This window comes from Grammomys surdaster, unplaced genomic scaffold, assembly GCF_004785775.1.
Source record: "Grammomys surdaster isolate TR1022 unplaced genomic scaffold, NIH_TR_1.0 231, whole genome shotgun sequence".
NCBI lineage: Eukaryota > Metazoa > Chordata > Mammalia > Rodentia > Muridae > Grammomys > Grammomys surdaster.
Window position 1 is genome coordinate 2,888,248 of NW_021604676.1, and position 17,592 is coordinate 2,905,839.

General features: G+C 38.5%; 1 protein-coding gene across 1 annotated transcript in view; it reads left to right on the forward strand.

Annotated features, from left to right (window-relative positions):
- Positions 1-17,592, forward strand: part of Hmgcll1 (3-hydroxymethyl-3-methylglutaryl-CoA lyase like 1) — a 115,856-nt gene that overhangs the window by 24,192 nt on the left and 74,072 nt on the right. The window contains exons 2-3 of the mRNA XM_028773610.1: positions 16,270-16,350; positions 16,548-16,655. Coding sequence (XP_028629443.1) covers positions 16,270-16,350; positions 16,548-16,655 — 189 coding nt within the window. The remainder of the gene's footprint in view (positions 1-16,269; positions 16,351-16,547; positions 16,656-17,592) is intronic.

The following is a 17,592-nucleotide window of genomic DNA, read 5'->3' on the forward strand; positions in this document are numbered from 1 at the left end:
GTCTCTGTGTACTCTTGTTAACTTGCTTAGGACAGAAAGTTGTGGAAGCAATTAGGCACAGTCTTTACAATGGGCACCAGCTGTGCTCTGTACAGTCAGCTTAACTGACCGAGTAGCCCCCTACTTCCCAGTATGTGGAGAGAGCATTTAAACAGGGCTGGATTTAGATTTACATGGAATGAATGAAAAATACACATGCTATGATTTAAGAGCAATTTAAATGCAGTGGCCCCTGGACCACCCCTCATCAGCCTGTTTACATTCCCAACATTAGAGACACCTCTGGGGTTCAAGATATGGCGAGTCTAACATGAAATAGGCCACCTGGAAAGCACTGTATAATAAAGCCGGTAGCAACCTCCTCAGCAGTACACAAAGTGCTGTGGAAACACAACACATATTTTAATTAGAATGAGGAGGGCCAGGAAAGGCGGTGTTAGAAAGCCAAGTCAGGTGAGGAGCCAGTCAGTGAGATTCAGTGTAACAGTCACTGAAAACCAAAACGAGTTGCTGACAAGTTCTGCCAGGAGACACAGATATGTTGCCAGGCAATCTGAAACATGGTTGTTTTGCTGACTTGGCCATGGCTGGATGTTAGAGGCAGTGAGACAAAGGTGCTCAATTCAGATACTCATGAGTGGGAAGTGGGTTAAACAGCAATGTAATTTAAAGGTAGATGGGGAAGGCACTTTTATAAGGATGTTTAGAATAAATTAGTGTCTATAAGTGAGTTCTCAGTTTTGAAACCCTGTAAATAAAATGGAGAGAGCGAAATGTTGGCATCATTAGGGGGACCAAATCTAACTTTATAAAGTGTGAGGCAGCTTCCTGTAGGAAAATATTTAGTACTGTTCTGGGGAAGGTAGGAAAAGAGTTTAATGGAGATGTAAGTTTTAAATAAATTTAACAACTTACTTTGTCTTACATTTGGGGCTATTTCCCTCTCATAAATATTCTTACTTTGTATGCATTTCACATAGTTAAACTTCTAGAGGAAATCAGTATCTAAGATACACATCTGCTGGCTAGAGCCTAGGAATCAGGAGACTTACTTTTAGGATTAAAACCTATATTATTAGGGTCTAGTCTTGCCCCTGAAGCACTCTCATCTGTGCTACCAAGTTCCGGGTATTCTATAACTTCCTGATTTGTAGTCTCACTGTTTCAACCCAGCTCCCCTACTGTCTGTCCTTAATAGAGATAATGCAACCACCAGTAGCTCAGGCCACCTCATTCCATCTCCAAAGTCACTCCTATCCTCCTGACCCTCCACCCCCTCCATAACTTGAATTTGCCCAGGAGTAAGAATTTTCTCCTGGGTCCTCTTAAAACCTCGCCTGATATTTTAAGTTATCCTTTCTACGCTCCTCTATTTAATCCTTGCCTTCTGGCTCTTCTTGGAACAGTTAGCACCTGGGCTCATTTTTCTCCAGTCAACTCAAGAACACTGCACTGACTGTTCTCCCATAGCGTGTAGCTTGGCATCCTTCCTTATCACCCCCCTCATTTTGTTCTAACTCAAAGCCTACCTTCTTATGTGAGCACTGTGATGCGGTTGCTGTCCGTCTAGCCTTGCTTGTGTTCTTTATTGCCATATATTATAGCTATTGCTATTTCCGTGTCATCTAGAAATTCTACAAAGAAAGAAACCTCCTATGTGCCAAGGTGTCCCAAGAGAATAAATGAAAGAGTCGAGTTTATGAATGCCCACAGACGCCACAGTCTATTCTGCCAACTTCAACAACAACCATCCCTCAGGGCACGCTCAACCTTTAGCATCTGTTCTGGGAACCTGTGACTGTGGCCTGACATATTTGTAGATGACAGCATCATTGCTGTGTCCAGAGGTTGGATATTCTTATTTACCCTCTCTGATTTCAAGTGATCCTGCAGAGTGGTAAGATTGTAGAACTTCAGTATTGAAAATTTTGGTATGTTATCACCATCTATAATGTCTACTCCACTCTGCTTAGCAGACCCTTCACAACTGAAACAAGAATATTCACTTAGATATAGGACTTCCTGTTCTTTGGAAAATACATTTTCAGCCTGGTTTTGTTTTAAGGCTTCAGCAGCACACAGCTCTCATCCAAAGTGTTTTCCAAGGCTCACCTTGGACTCACAATATACAATAGTTGTCTTTCCCAGTGTGTAATGGATTTTTATTTTAAAATCTAAGTGACATCCTATGCTATATAACTAAGTATTAAATAATTGCACATCTGTGAATTCTGGGTGGGATACATACATTTATTTTATAATGTTTATTGAGGATCTTCTTCATGCCAGACTCTATTCTAAGAAGTGGATATGCCTTGGAACAAGTGTGCATATCTGCATGAGCTCCATTCTAGGGAAAAAAAAACCCAACCAACCAACAAGGTATAAATATGCAACACACTAATTGTCGATGAGTGCTGGAAGCAGCTATTTTCTCCACACTGAGACATTTCTTCCCAGAGGGAGGAAGGAGGCCCTTAAGACAGGAATTAAGTGAGGCTGACTAGATGCGATAGTTTATAGTTTATATCAACTGTCACTGTGGTAAGGTATAGAATCGCCTTGGAGACAAAATCCTTTGTGCATGTCTGTCGTGGATTTCCTACATTAGGTTAATAGTGATGGAGGATCCACTGCCAGACTGGATTTAAAGGAGAAGGTAAGAGGAGCCCTGGCTTTCATCCCTTGGTTTCCCAACTGTGGATGGTGCCTCTAGACCTTCCACAATGGCTTCTTAGCCAAACCAGAACCTTCATTCTTTCAGTTGCTGTTGTTACAAGGCCCAGGAAGCTCTTATAATTTTCAGAATTGACAAGGATCCTTCTTGGTACTTATATAAATGGTAACAATGTCTGGGAGAGGAGATTCAGGGATGCCTTCAAGTTAGCAGGAAGACTCCAGGCATGCAGCTTTTGTGAGCCATCGCCTTTAAGGGATGGACTTTCAGTGATGTAATTGCCTGGTGTAAGTCTGAGTCCATGGTACGCTTTGTTCCATTGTAGATTACCTAAATAAACCCAGTGGTTTACCAACTTGATCTTTGCTGGAACCATTTCCTTGTGTAATTTGGTTCTGTATTTAAGGTAAACAGGTACCTGTTTGTTTCCTTAGGAAAGTTAGACAACAGTGATTAAGGATGACAGGGAGTAGAAAGGGGTTTCCTTGTTATACGTTATTCCTTTTCATATTGTTTTATAGCAAGGTTTTAGGATTAAGGAAGTGAGCCACAGAGATGTAGCGGAAGAACAGAGAAGTACAGATGTTCAAGTGTTCATGAACAGCAGAGATCTCAGTGTCACGGAAGTGTCATCTGTCAATGTCAGGTGAAGAACAACTGGGAGAAGATATCAGGTGCTCAAAAAGACACAGGATCATGGGGCATATTCATAGGCCGGGCAAAGGCTAGATTTCTCAGGAAGTTATGGGAGCTGTTGAAGAGTGCAGTGATGTGATTTGAAACACCAGCAAGGCTGCTCCATACCTCAGAGTGGACTTGGTAAGAGTGGAATCAGAGAGCCTGCTACTGTCTTGTAAGAATACAGATAAGAAATTGTTTCCAAGGAAAAACAACTATGACTTATAAAGAATCCATATGTGGCTTGCCAGTGAAAGAAAGAATCAGTCAGTGATGAGTCCGCGTGTACACTCTGACAGCTTAAAAATATGTTTACTAAGACAGGGTAAGCTTTAGGGGGAACAGATATGGAGGAAGGGCCCAAGACTTGGTTTCTGACTGAAAACCTTAGGCCTGAGCAAATGAGCTCCCTGTTGAGTGTTGTGCTTACAGGGTCACATACATGGGTATCACTTTCTCAACGTTGCTCCAACCTTCTTCTACTGCTTGACTGTTCACAGTGTATTCTGTGGCTCCTAAAATATTAGAATTCCATGGGACGTGCTTTCTGAAGATTCTAATAGATTTTGAGACCAACAAACTTTTCTGTGACATTACCTACAGTGCCTTTAGAGTAAGTATCTCTCCCCATAACGATGACATAGTGAGCAACTGGGTTGCATAAAGGTTTGATCAAGTTCCTTGTGCCCAAGGGTCTTGAATAGCTGTTCATCTAAATCTTCCTTATCCTAAGAGGCTCTGCATTTAAAAAGTTAGAGTTTGTACTGGAGAGCCGGACAAGTGGCCAAAGCACTTGCTGTGGAATTATGAGGACCCGAGTTTGAATCAGAGGGAGCAACATAAATGCATTTCTGCAAGAGACAGAGTAATCCCTGGAAGCTCGTGGACCAGCTTGCCTGGAGTCCATGGTAGCAGACAGCAGAAAGAACCTCATAAGGTTGGAGGTAAAGACAGACATCCAAGGTTGTCTTCTGACTTCCACAGCATGTTGTGGCATCTGTGCATCTGTACACACACATACACACACACACACACAAGCACACACACACATACACACACACACACACACACACACACATACACACACACACACACACACACACACACACACACACACTGACAAGACTAAACAACAAACCTCTTATACCTGTACTTAAAACTATGCTTTCAAGCTGAAAGAAAGATCTGTGGAGTGAAGCAGAAACTCTCCCCACATTATTGCGTGTTTATAGAGCTCTCAGAGGTACTCTTGCCTCTGAGCACTCACTGCCAGTCACAATCCTTAATGTGTTTAATTTGCCTTTTAAATTAGCATTTTTCCATAAACCGTTTCCAGCAAGTCAGTAACTGGCCCTGGTTCATATGTGGCGTTATTCAGCCAGGCTTTGAACCTAAGTTCCCATTTTTCCCTCCTGCTGAAGCGAGTTCCCCTCTCTTGCTGCTCAGAGGCTCAGCCTGAGGTTGGCATTGCCTGGTGGAACAGGATGGGTGGAGCCGACAGGTCAGCACTGAAGGCTAATTAAAATGTTGGCAAGATGCAGATGGGATAATATCTCCAAAGGTTTTGGGCTATTTACCGAAAGATCTTGAATAATTTCCATAACTTATTTTGACTGTGGTTAAGAACTCTATTTAAGGTAATCTACCTTCAGTATCAATGATTCAGCTTGTTAAAAATATTCGAACCAATGAGTATGTTTTACAAAGAACAATAAAATCATTTATGCTAACTTTTCTGTAAAAATTTTAAAATTTAAAAACGTCTCATCTTCAAGTTATTTTTATTAAAAGCAAGTGACAACATACATCATGTGTTAACTCTTCACTAAGCACCAGGCTACATGGGTCACAACCATTACCTCAATAAATCTTTCCCGCAAAGTATGGGCCAATTGCCAATATCATTCCCTTTGATTTTGTTTTTTTCCTGTGGTACAGGCTGGGAATTGAATACAGGGTCCTGTTCATGGTAAGCTTAGGGCTTTAAAACTGAGTTAACGTCCCCTAAAACAACAACTTCAACTTCATCTCCTCCTCCTCCTCCTCCTCCTCCTCCTCCTCCTCCTCCTCCTCCTCCTCCTCCTCCTCTTTCTTCTTCTTTCTCCTCCTTCTCCTTCCCCTTCTCCTGCTTCTCGTCTTCCCTCCTCCTTTCCTCCCTCCTCCCCCTCCTCTTCTTTCTTTTTTAGTGTTGAAACAGGACTTCTTCATTAATTTGCTCCATTGGTCTCAGAACTTGAAATCTTCCTGATTCATTCTCCTGAATATTATTATTCTTCTCATTTTGAGCAGAAGATGGGAGAGAAGAATAGTTAAATGGGCTGTTGTTGGCATTTGTACAACAGCTCATGTATAAAGGTGTCTATACTTTTTCATGACTACAGTGCGTAACCAACATTAGCAACATTTTCAAGAAGTTTCTAGGGCTTGTTTCACTAATATTATTGGAATCAAATGCTGCAATGGCTAATGCTTCATTTTAGACATTTTAAAACATGGTTATTCCTTTAATATTACTTCTGCATCCAAATACATTTTCTTTGGCCAAGCGGTGGCATACGGTTTTGTCTTCACTAGGTGTCCAATCAGTATTTGGGGTGTGGTAATGGTTCCAGTACTTTTCTTTTTGCTCTGGTTTATTGTCCAGGATTTTAGGCACGGAGGAAGGGGTGGACTTCCACATGAATCTTAGGATGCTCTTTTTCTGTTTCTATGAAGGATGTCATGTGGCTTTTGATAGAGATACTATGAAATGGCTTTGATTAAATGGTCACTTTCATATCAACTCTGCGTTTTTCTGAGCATGGAATGTCTATCTATCTTTCTCAGTATCTCTATGTAGAGATTTAAGATTTTCATTATAGAATGTCTTTGACATTCTTCATTAGTTTTATTATCAGATACTGTACATTTTTTGAGGCTATTGTGAATTAATTGTTTCCATGATCTCTTTCTCAGCATATTTATCATTTGCTGGCCTCCCTGGAAAATCATAGCATTTGTGTCAACATTTTGTCTCACACATAGCACTTTGTAACAAAGTCCCAACCGCTTATGTACCACAGATACCACACCCTGCCTGTTATTTTCTGAGCATATTTATGCATGTCTGTGATCCTGAAAATGAACACACATCTTAACTTGTCTCAACCATCAGAAATAAACATTACACACAAATCTCTTGGTGGGTTTCATTAAAATCGGAAACACTTCTTGAAAGTTTAAACAGATCCTGTAGGTGGCTGAATAGTTTAACCATACATAAGAAACAGTATTATGAAACCAGAAGGTTGACACACATCTTTTATTTGATTCCCCAAATGGTCATTGTTATACAAAAAAGATAGTATAACTGCAGCATGATGAACAGTATTTTTGTCAAAAGAATATAAATTTAAATTATAAATTGAGTAATTCAATCAATTTGATAATTTGTGTGTCTGAAATTATGAAAATAATTTTAATGGTTTCCAAAATAAAGTTGGGAGTGACATCAAAAAGTTAGTGGTGTACAGGGTAAAAAAGATTTTATTGGCAATTATACTAAGGACACAAAAAGTGTAATTTTTAAAATATTGCCTAAGAATTTCTTTCTGGGTTTTAACTAACAATTAATTTCTATCTTACTAAATAATTCTTTGATAATAGTAGTGAAAAGCTAGCGATCGCACTGTCTAGTTTCATATAGTTTTATTAAGTTTCTATGAGGACAAAATACATTTTCCTTGAAACTAGGTAATAATTTCCATTTAAAGAAGCAGAAGTTCGTATATACAACCTCAGCTCCATAAATGCACTGACATTTTTCCTTTTTTAAAGTTTCAAACATGTTTTAATGATTGTGTGATGCTTTATGTCTACATTGAAATGCTGTTTTCAGCTTCATATGTTCATTGTTTTTACGTCTAATTTCATTCATTTCTGTTGTCTTCCTGTTATTTTTAAAGGTCCTTGTTTTTGAAAGTGTTCATACAGTTTTACATGTTTTTATATGTTTATATAGCTCTCATGGCTTGAGTGATCCATGGTACATTTATATTTTTGTATTGAAGCAATCATGAAATGTGTTTATTGTTCGAGTCACATTTGAACATATTATCATGTATGTGTGTATAGTTGTGCAAACACATACCACAGCTTGCATGTGGAGGTCAGAGTACAGCTTTGTGGAGCTGGTGGTGCTTTTTCTATCTTCATGCGAGATTCTAGAAAATGAACTCAGTCCATCAGACTGTGTGGTAAGCCCTTTTACCCACAGAGATGTATGCTGGCCCTGGAGTTTTGTCTCTTTTAAATTAGTAACTACTTTTAGATGATTTTAAAGCATTCATTCTGTGGTCTATAATCTGGATGTGAGAAGTGACCACTGTTTAATGCTCTTATGCTTTTCTGTAACTCTACAGATAGAGAAGAGTTCACACTTTTAGATCTTGCTTTTTAAAATTGGATATTTTCTTTATTTATATTTCAATTGTTTTTCCCCTTTCCAGATTTCCCCTTCAGAAACACCCTATTCTATCTCCCTCCCTCTATGAGGGTGCTCCCCCACCCATCCACCTACTCCTGTCTTCCTGCCCTGGCATTCCCTTACACTGGGGCATTGAACACCCTCAGGCCCAAGGACCGCTTCTCCTACTGATGTGTCCAACAAGGCCATCCTCTGCCACATATGTGGCCAGAGCCATGGTTCCTCCTTGAGTACTCTTTGGTTGGTGGTCCAGTCCCTGGGAGCTCTAGAGGATCTGGTCTGTTGAACTGTTGCTCTTCCCATGGGGCTGCAAACCTCAGACCTTTTAAAAACCTATGAAATCTAGCTAAAGGCTGTAGGGAAACAGCTTACTGAGCATGTCAGTTTTTTTTCCACTGATTGTCTACAGATTGATAGAAATAAGTGGATACCCTCTTTATTATTCTGAATGAACAAATCAAGAAATACTGCCCAAGGAAGTTTAGGTGCCTTCATAGCACACCATTTCTTTGGCTATAGATACATACTAATTAGATTGCCAAAGATTGGCATCAAACTAACCTGAGTGTATAGATATCCTAAATAAAGGCCTTTTCAATGTCAGCTTTATAAAGTCAGCCCCTCTTTCTATGGAGGAGCCCAAGAAAAGAATTGTCTTAGGATCATTCTGAGGGATGAAGGTTCCTATAGAAATCTACAGTATTGCAAATGATAGTGTTTTACATATTTCTGACTTTGTTGGGTTAAAATAGAAATTAATATTCAATAATAAAAAAGATAGAAAACATTAAAACATAAAATGCATCATGCACATAATTCAGATGAGATGACAAAATAGAGATTTTTTTGAATGTTGATCTCTGATGTCCTTTTAAGGAGTCTAGTTTTTCAAAAGAAACATCTGTTTTTCAGGCCTACATTTCTCACATGTGTGGTGATAGCATTTGATTTGGCTATTATTGTTGTTCACTTTAAGAATGCATGTTATGAAATTGTAGATTTCACTCTGTGTAAAGAATTTGCATGCATGAGTATTACTCAAACTGGACTCTGTGTGGATGGGATTCAGAGATAGATGGGTAGGAAGGTAAGAGTATGGGATAACCAGGAGGTGTATGAATATGATCAAATTCATTGTCTGAAAGTCTCAAGGAATTAATGAAATATTATTTTTAAGAAGGAATGAAATGAGTGAAACATACAAATCTGTCTAGAAATTTCTAAAATGGGTGGTAGAGAAAATGAATACTTAGATGGCAGATAATAAAGAATTGTATCTCTTACCATGAAGGGAATTGACTGTCTAAAGCCACCAGTCATTCCTGATAGAAAATACATATGCTATTCACACAGTCACACACACACTAAAGACTGCAGAAAAATCCCACCAGTATATGGCTCCCATTTAATTTTATGTGTCAAACAGATCACCTATGTTCTATATGAAAGAATGGTTCCTCTTAGTGTTCAACCAAAACTGAATAATTGATGATGTACTTAATCACATCTTCAAGGAAACTAGGGTAGGAGCCAGGGATATTAGCAAATTAAACTCAGGTCATCCATTTTTTTTTTTTGTGGTTCTACACTATTAAGTGTAGTTTTCTAAGTGAAAAGCAGATAGGAAGTTTCCTTGGAAAACTAGAGTAACATGAAAATTTAACATGCTATTTTCTCTGTGGTTTCTTTATGAATCATTAGAACTTTGCCGCCAGATGTGGGGGTCGACAATCTCTTGAAATACTCAAGCTGGATAGCATGTTTTTCATGTTTCACTAGTTCCATGCATTGGACTGCACATTAAATGGAGTACCCTGAGCTCACAACATGCTTTTAATGCTATAAAATGAAATTTAGACCGTAGGTTCTTTTAAGTGCAATGTTGTTCACGTCTGCAAAGTAATTGTTTTCATTATTTAACTTTTTATTGATTCTTTGTGAATTTCGCATTATGCATCCCAATCCCACTTCTTAGTACACACCCTCTGCCCTTGCAACCTTCCCACTCCAAAAGGAAAAAAGAATATCTCGCCGTGGAAGTCGTAGTGTGTTATGGGTCTCCTCACTCTCAGTAGATCATTGGCCAATCCCGTCACAAGGGCATTGGGAGCAGAGACTTCGAACAGGGCATTTGGAAGCCCTGTGAGTATGTATGGTGAATGACCACACCCGGACACCATAGCAGTAGGCAGATCAACTTTACTTAGGATAATTGAAGACATATAAAGTTTTAGAGAACTGAAGGCAGGGACATCCAAGATGAGCACAGGTCATTGGCTGGGAGCTTAGGGTACCTGGAATGCTTCATTAGCATGGGGAAGCGTATCAGGATTCTCAGGTGCTGACTGAACAGGTTTTGTCAGGAGAAAGGAAATTGGCCTTATAAACTAATTGAGGCTAAGTGACATTCCTCAGGTAGAGGAGAGTATAAGTATGGGGGGGTTTTAAAATTCTCAGGACAAAGGAGAAGCTCTGCCTAAAAAAGGGAGTCTCCCATTTCGTGCTGGATATCGGGCTATCCAGTCATGGTGGACTTCGACTTTACTTAGCAGAGTTTTCCCACACAGTTTGTCACAGTGTGTCCCACAGTATACCCTTTTTGTCCACACTTCCTATGCAGACATACATTTATGGTTCTCCAGTGTCTCGTTTATTTTTTGGCTTTAATATGTACTCCTTGAATATGTGTGACATAAAAGCCCTCTCTTGGCCATCTTTAGGGTCTTCCTAGCAATCTACCTATGTACTGACCTTCTAGAGAATGCTATAAATATACAGATTAAACCTCATAGAATAATTGACATAAGTGTGTATATATTTAGAATTCAAGGATTTAAGTTAACATCATTCATTGTCTCACCCTAAGAGCTTACTGGTCCCCGTCATACATTATGTTTTACCTTCTTTTTGACTGCTTCTACCAGATTTGTCCATTTATAACAGCAGTTTCTTTTGACACTCTTTGACACAAGGACTGTGTACAATGAGGTTATGTTGATGGCCTTAGGGGATTGCTTCTGTAATAAGCTTTATTAAAGTCAGCTCAAAAAACTAAATAGTTGGATTGACTTCAAGAAGGACATAAAAGCCATCAAATAAGAAGACATTCTGACTTGACTGAAATGGTTATTGTTTTTAGTTTTCTTCATATACTGATGAATTGTGATGATCAAATCACACTCATGCAAAGGGAAACACCCAGCTCTTTAATTGTACATGGCACATAATTTTCACCTTCAAAATACTGTGTTCCTTTTTTGGGTCAAGAGTCCCCTTTAATAAAGCAGAACCCTGTCCATGTGTGCTGAAGGATAATTCATGATGAAACAGAGTGGAAACAATGATAATGAGATCATGTTTACAATCGCCTGGTTTTCATTTTGTTCTGGTCACATTTCTCTTATTTGACAATAAGAGTTAATAAAAAAAAAGGGGGGGCGGGGTGAGGAATGTCTCTCCTTACTCCATCTGCTCATGCCATACCTCTTACTTCTTGGTCAAATTATAGCCACTCCATCATTAGGCATGATTGCAGCATTGTCATCCAGAACCGAACCCAAAGCTGAGTATCATGGGCTCCCCTCTCAGCCGCCACCCTCTCAAGTTAATTCCATGCCTCACAACTGGAGAGGAAGATGCAGAGATGAGAATTTGTTTCCTTCTTTGTTATTTTTTTTGTCAGTGAATTTTAGTTTCATAGAAATTCTCAAAGACAATTAGAATTGTATTAGGGATTATCTGGATTCTTTCTGGAAGTTAGCACAGGGTGTTAATCAAGCCAATCACAACTTCATGCCAAATAAGCCAGTGAGCTTCTTCCCTTGTTTTACACACAAGTACACACACGCACGCACACACATTCATATGCATGCATGCATACATATATATGCACACACACACAGACATACACAGGCACACATGCATGGACACACATGCAGGAATACACACACACACATAGAAACATGGTGAGAAATTTAGTTTCTTTAAAAACCCAGTTATGTTATATGAATATGCTTTTGTTTTAATGCTAGACTCTAGAGGAGAACCTACTACTACCAAGTCCCTATAATTTCTAACTTACATTCTTAAATCTTATATTCATAGCCATAGTATGGCAGGTCTCATCCTTCAAAAAAGACATGGTTTTTTTTTTTTGTTTTGTGCTTTTTTTTTTTTGCTTTCAGAATGCAGAGACTATTACAGAGATCCATATCTAGTCAAAATGCAGAGAGTAAGTGACAATGTTTTTCAGTTCTCAAATGGGACAACTATAGAACAACCCCTACACCTAAAATTTAGATGACCATGACAAAGATGTTGCATACATGAAATTGCAACAAGATGGTCACCTGCACAAGACCTGCAATAATTCCACCAGTGAATATGCCAACATGGATGGATCAAAATCTCACAAGGCTGCACTCCTACATAAAGACTTACACAGACAATCCAGTGGATACTGAGAATCATTTTTCTTCATGGATGAGTATTCTATTCTACTGGTCACATGTAGACATTTGTACATGTGGACAACACAAGTTGAATTTGGTAGGTTGTGTATATGTATGTGTATAGCAATAGTAATTATATCAGAAGAGGTTATGAAGTCAGAGGGAGTGGGTAGGGCAGAAGGATTTGGATGGGAGAGGAATGAGTGGGAATAATCTAATCTCAATATACTCATATATGAAATAATTAAACAAGTAGCCATCTCTCCCATGAACATATGTGTCATCACAGGGACAGAATCAGTAGGTAAGTTGGTTGAGTAGACTGGATTTGACAAAAACCAAATAGTTGGAAGCTCAAGTCCTGAATGTCTAAGTGCATTTTATCTACTTATTTGAAGACATGATGATGAATTTTTTACATTCAGCTTGGAAATAGTCAGTTTTGATGCTTACATAGTATGATAGATAAAGCTTGCATCTTACTTAAACTTCATATGAAATTTATCAAGCCTAATTTTTCTTATTTAGATGTTAACCTTTTAATTAAGCATATTTACATCTTCTCGTATGCTTATTAATACATGTCCCTATTAATTACTACTTATTTAATATCTTACTAATACATGTAATACTTCTTCTGAACCAGGTCCATAGGACCAGAGACTCCAGAATCTAAACAGTTTGCTGTCTCAGCTGGAAAAAGGAGGGAAAGTAGGACAGGCTAGGTAGTTAGGAGCTTCAGGTCCTGTTTGGAGAGTGGCAGTCAGTAAATAGCATTTCTTGGGAGCTGTGATGTGTGAGAAGGAAAAGAAGCAAACAGCACTCTTTCTTTCCTCTACAGACTCAGGTGTCTATGCACAAGCCAAAGTACCGAACCCACATTCAAATTCAGGGGCTAACAGTGGCTTCTTGCTCGACTCTTTGTGGTTAATACAAAACCCATTTTTATAGTAATACATATAAATTGCACAAAATAATGAGTTGTTATGGTATTTCTGTACATGTATATGATATGTTTAAATCAGATTCTCTTCCTATCTTTCTTACTCCCCTCTGCCGTATCTTATAGTACCATCACCTTAATCCCGCTCCCACTAAATTTACATAACCAAGAAAACATGGTATTTATCTTTGCGAAGCTGGCTCATTTGGAATAGCATCTGTTTTTCTGAAAAAAAAAAGCATATTTTTTATGGATGAATAAAATACACAGATCACATTTTCAATTTCCATCCATCTGTCATTGGGTACCTAGACTGATTTTCTGACTTGACTGTTCTAAATAGTGCCTGCCACAATATGTTTGGCTATGTAGGTATTTATGTTGTAAGTTGGCACTGATTCTTTTGGGTATGTATCCAGGAGTGGTTTAGCCAGAACATATGGTATTTATATGTTTAGCCTTTTAGTAAACCACCATACTGTTTCCATAGTGTCTTGACTAACTAAAATTCCACCAAATAGTACATAAATGTTTCTTATTTTCCTGAGCTATGCCTAGACTTATTTTTTTTCTTGATAGGCATTCTGACTTTGTTAAGATGGACTTGATGTATGGTTTTAATTTGAATTTTCCTTGTGGTTCAGGTTAAGGTTGTCAAACAGGCTTTTTTTTCCCTTATATTATTGAACATCTATGCTTCTTAATTTGAAAAATGTTAAGTTCTTTTGCCCACATATTGACTAATTTATTTTCTTATTTCTTTTTGTATTTAACTTTTTTAAATGTCATTTCCTTCAGACACTGTCTTACTTTGAGTTCTTCATTTTGGTTGCTAATGGCTGTAACATAAATAGCTTGCAATGATTTTTAATGATTTATAACAATGAAATTGAATTAGTCAAAAGAAATTGATCTTTGTAATTTCAATCATAAAGCCTATCAAAGTTATAATAAATGAATTATTTCCATGTTGCAAATAGTATAAATGATGTATCAGGGTTGTATCTTAGTGATTTTCTTTTTTACTATTTTAACTTTGTGGAGTTGGAATTTATTTAACAGAATGTAATTACTTAATAAAAAACTAACCTAGTGTATTTGTTCCTTTTCTATTGCTGTGATAAAGCACCATAGTCAAGGAAACTTACAGAAGGAAGAGTTTCATTGGGCTTACAGTTCCAGTGGAGAATGAGTCCATTGTGGTGAGAAACCTACGAACAAGAGGCAGGTGTGGAGGCAGGAGCAGGAAGTTGAGAGCTCATATTCTCAATTACAAGCCATAAACAGAGAGAGCAAACTGAACATAAGCACACAAAGCCTGTCCTTAGTAGATAATTCTTCCAGCAAGGTCACATCTCCCAATTTTCTTAAATAGCGCCACCAACTGGTCAAGTGTTCAAATAGCCAAGCCAATGGGGAACATTTTCATTTAAGCCATGACTTTCCACTCCCTGAGCACCATGGGTTCACGGCCACATCATGACTCAAATGCATTTAGTCCAAAGTTTCTTTGGAGACTCAGGGCAATGTCTTAAGTATAATCCCCATTAAATTGAAAGCATATTACACTGTTAAAACATATAATAATACAGAATGGAAGAATGGGATCATAGTCGGGAATTACTGGATCAAAGCAAGACCAAAACCTAGCTAATCTTGTAGCAGCTTCATGTCTGGGGTCAAACGGTTTGGTGGTTCTGCCCCTCCGGCTCCGCTGTCTTCAGCATACATCTGTCTTGGGATAGTTGTACTCGCTATTTGCAGTCATCTTTGGCAGACAGGCCATGGCTCTGTAAGTCTTCAACATTTTGGGGTCTTCACTGCAGCTCAGGCTTTATCTCCACAGCCTCATGCAATGGCTTCTCAAAGCATATGACTCTCTAAAGACCTTCATGGAGGGACTCCTCTGCCATACGCTCCCTGGCTTTAGTGGCTCTCTGAAATCACAGAGAAAGAACCCATGACTTTGGATTTCCACAGAGGAAGAACGCATTATGTCTCTAAAAACCAAAGACGTGGCCAACACTGCCACGGCCCCCTCAATCATATTAGCAGCCCCAGTTTTAATTCAGTTGCTTTCAAAAATGCCTCAGATTTTCTTACACCGGTTGGAAGCTCAGTTGTATGAGGTCTTTCTCTGAAGGCACCCTCCCCTTTATTCCAGAGCAGAGCAGGGAAACCTCTCATGCCTTGGCTGTAACATGAAGCATCCTGGTGTATTTCTGCCCCATGTGTTCTTGCTTCATTGTAGACCTGAATAAACATTATCAGTAACAGTCATGGCAGGAATTCAGTGTTACACTGTCTTGAAATTTCCTATGACAAAAGGTTAGCCCATTACTTTTAATTTAGCTTCAGTTAAATTCTTAGGCCATGGGTAAAAGACAGCCAGACTCTTTGCCAAAATAGCACACAACTTGTCTACAGTCCAGTTTCTGTTAAAAAAAAGTCTTTGCATCCTCTTAAACTTCTTGCAAGTGGACCCTATGATTGCTTTGCCCTCAGCACTGTCTTCTAGGCTCCTGCTAGAATAATGCTTCAATTGCTGCATTCAACATGTAACCACTTTTCTAGGCCTTAGTCCCAAAGTCTTCCACATTTCTCCACCAACAATGCTGCCACTGCTGCCACCCCCAGCCCCACCATTGCCACCATCACCACCCATAGCTAGTATGGTTCTTCATAGCAACAGCCAACTTCCTGGTACCAACTACTATATTAGATACCTTTCTATTGCTGCAATAAAACACAATAACCAAGGTGTAATATTTAGATGGGAAATAGTCCATCATGATGCACAGTAGCAAGCAGCAGGAGCTGGGGCAGGCCCTGAGTCAAAGAGAGTGAACTGAATGTAAAGAAAGACTGTGAATTCCCAGCTTTTATAAATATGCTTCCTCCAACAAGGCTATATCTTTCAAAACTCCCGAAATCACACTGAAACTGGGGGACCAAGTGTTTCAATATCCAAGCCCGAGAGGGACTTTCATTCTGTCCACTACAGTGTGACAATCCAAGTGATATCTTTTTTCTTTTACTCATATTTGCATTTCAGGAAGCACCCCCGTTATCTGGACTCCCTGAATATGTGAAAATAGTAGAAGTTGGACCTAGGGATGGATTGCAGAATGAAAAGGTAGGTTTATATTGCCTTTATATAGTAAATCCCTTAACATTTTAATGGCACATAAGTTTTATATTTTAAGTAACATTTGTGTTAATTCCTGTTTGGCATTTTAAATCATAATGTATTTGCTTTCAATTGGGAAGTAATATTTTATGCTTCAGTATTTTTTATACAATTCATTTATATAATATGTTCTATTTTTTTAGGTTATAGTTCCTACAGATATAAAAATTGAATTCATCAATCAACTTTCCCAAACTGGCTTGTCTGTAATAGAAGTAACCAGCTTTGTGTCTTCCAGATGGGTACCACAGGTATTCAAATCTATAACTATAAATTTTAACATGTTTAAGTTTAGTGAACACTGTGAAATTATACATATATATATGATATAATGATATCCATATATTATAAACTATGAGTTCATATTCTGATAGGATTTGGCAAACCTTTGCTATACTACTTGAAGTTCTGTAAGAATTAACATAATTTTAAGCTATTTTAAAAAAGTAACCTGCAATCATATGCTAATATGTTAATATAGGATCCAAAATAACAAATACAGGTTAAAGCTCTTGAATAACAACTTTGGGGCCTGCTTTGATTTCACCATTTATGGCTGACATTTCAACTAACCTGAGGATCTTGAAATGTGATAGAATTTCACATTAGCAGATGTTCAGCATAGAGGTAATTCTTCATTTTTTCATCTATCATTCATATGTGCTGACATTGTGTGAGACACACAAAAGAGGAGTAAGTCATTTGCAATTGTCTCATTAAAAATGAAAAGGTGCTATAGTGTCATCCACAATTTTAGACGCTGAACAAAACTCATCAATCCTGAGACTTGATTATAGTCTTTGGGGCTTAGTTAGTAATGAGTGACCAGTTTAGCCTCATCCCTCCTAACCCAGTGTCATAGCACCCTGACCCCGAGTGTCTTCCCTGTCCTTCATCTCATTGCTTACTTCTGATCCCATCCCCATGTTCACATTATTCTCTGCTCTCTTTAGTCAGCTAATTTCATATTAATTATTCTTTTTCTTCTGTTTTCATGTCTGTTTGAAGCTCGATTCCCTCGACACTCTGCTTTTGTTGTTCTTCCCTGCCCAAACTCTCCCCCTTTACTGTGTCTCTCATACCAACAGTCGTTTCACTGAGGAAGAAAAGGCTTGTTTTTCGGATAAACTTCAACTAGACTTAACATTGACATCTCTGTGTCATTGGATTCAAATTCAAGCTCACTAC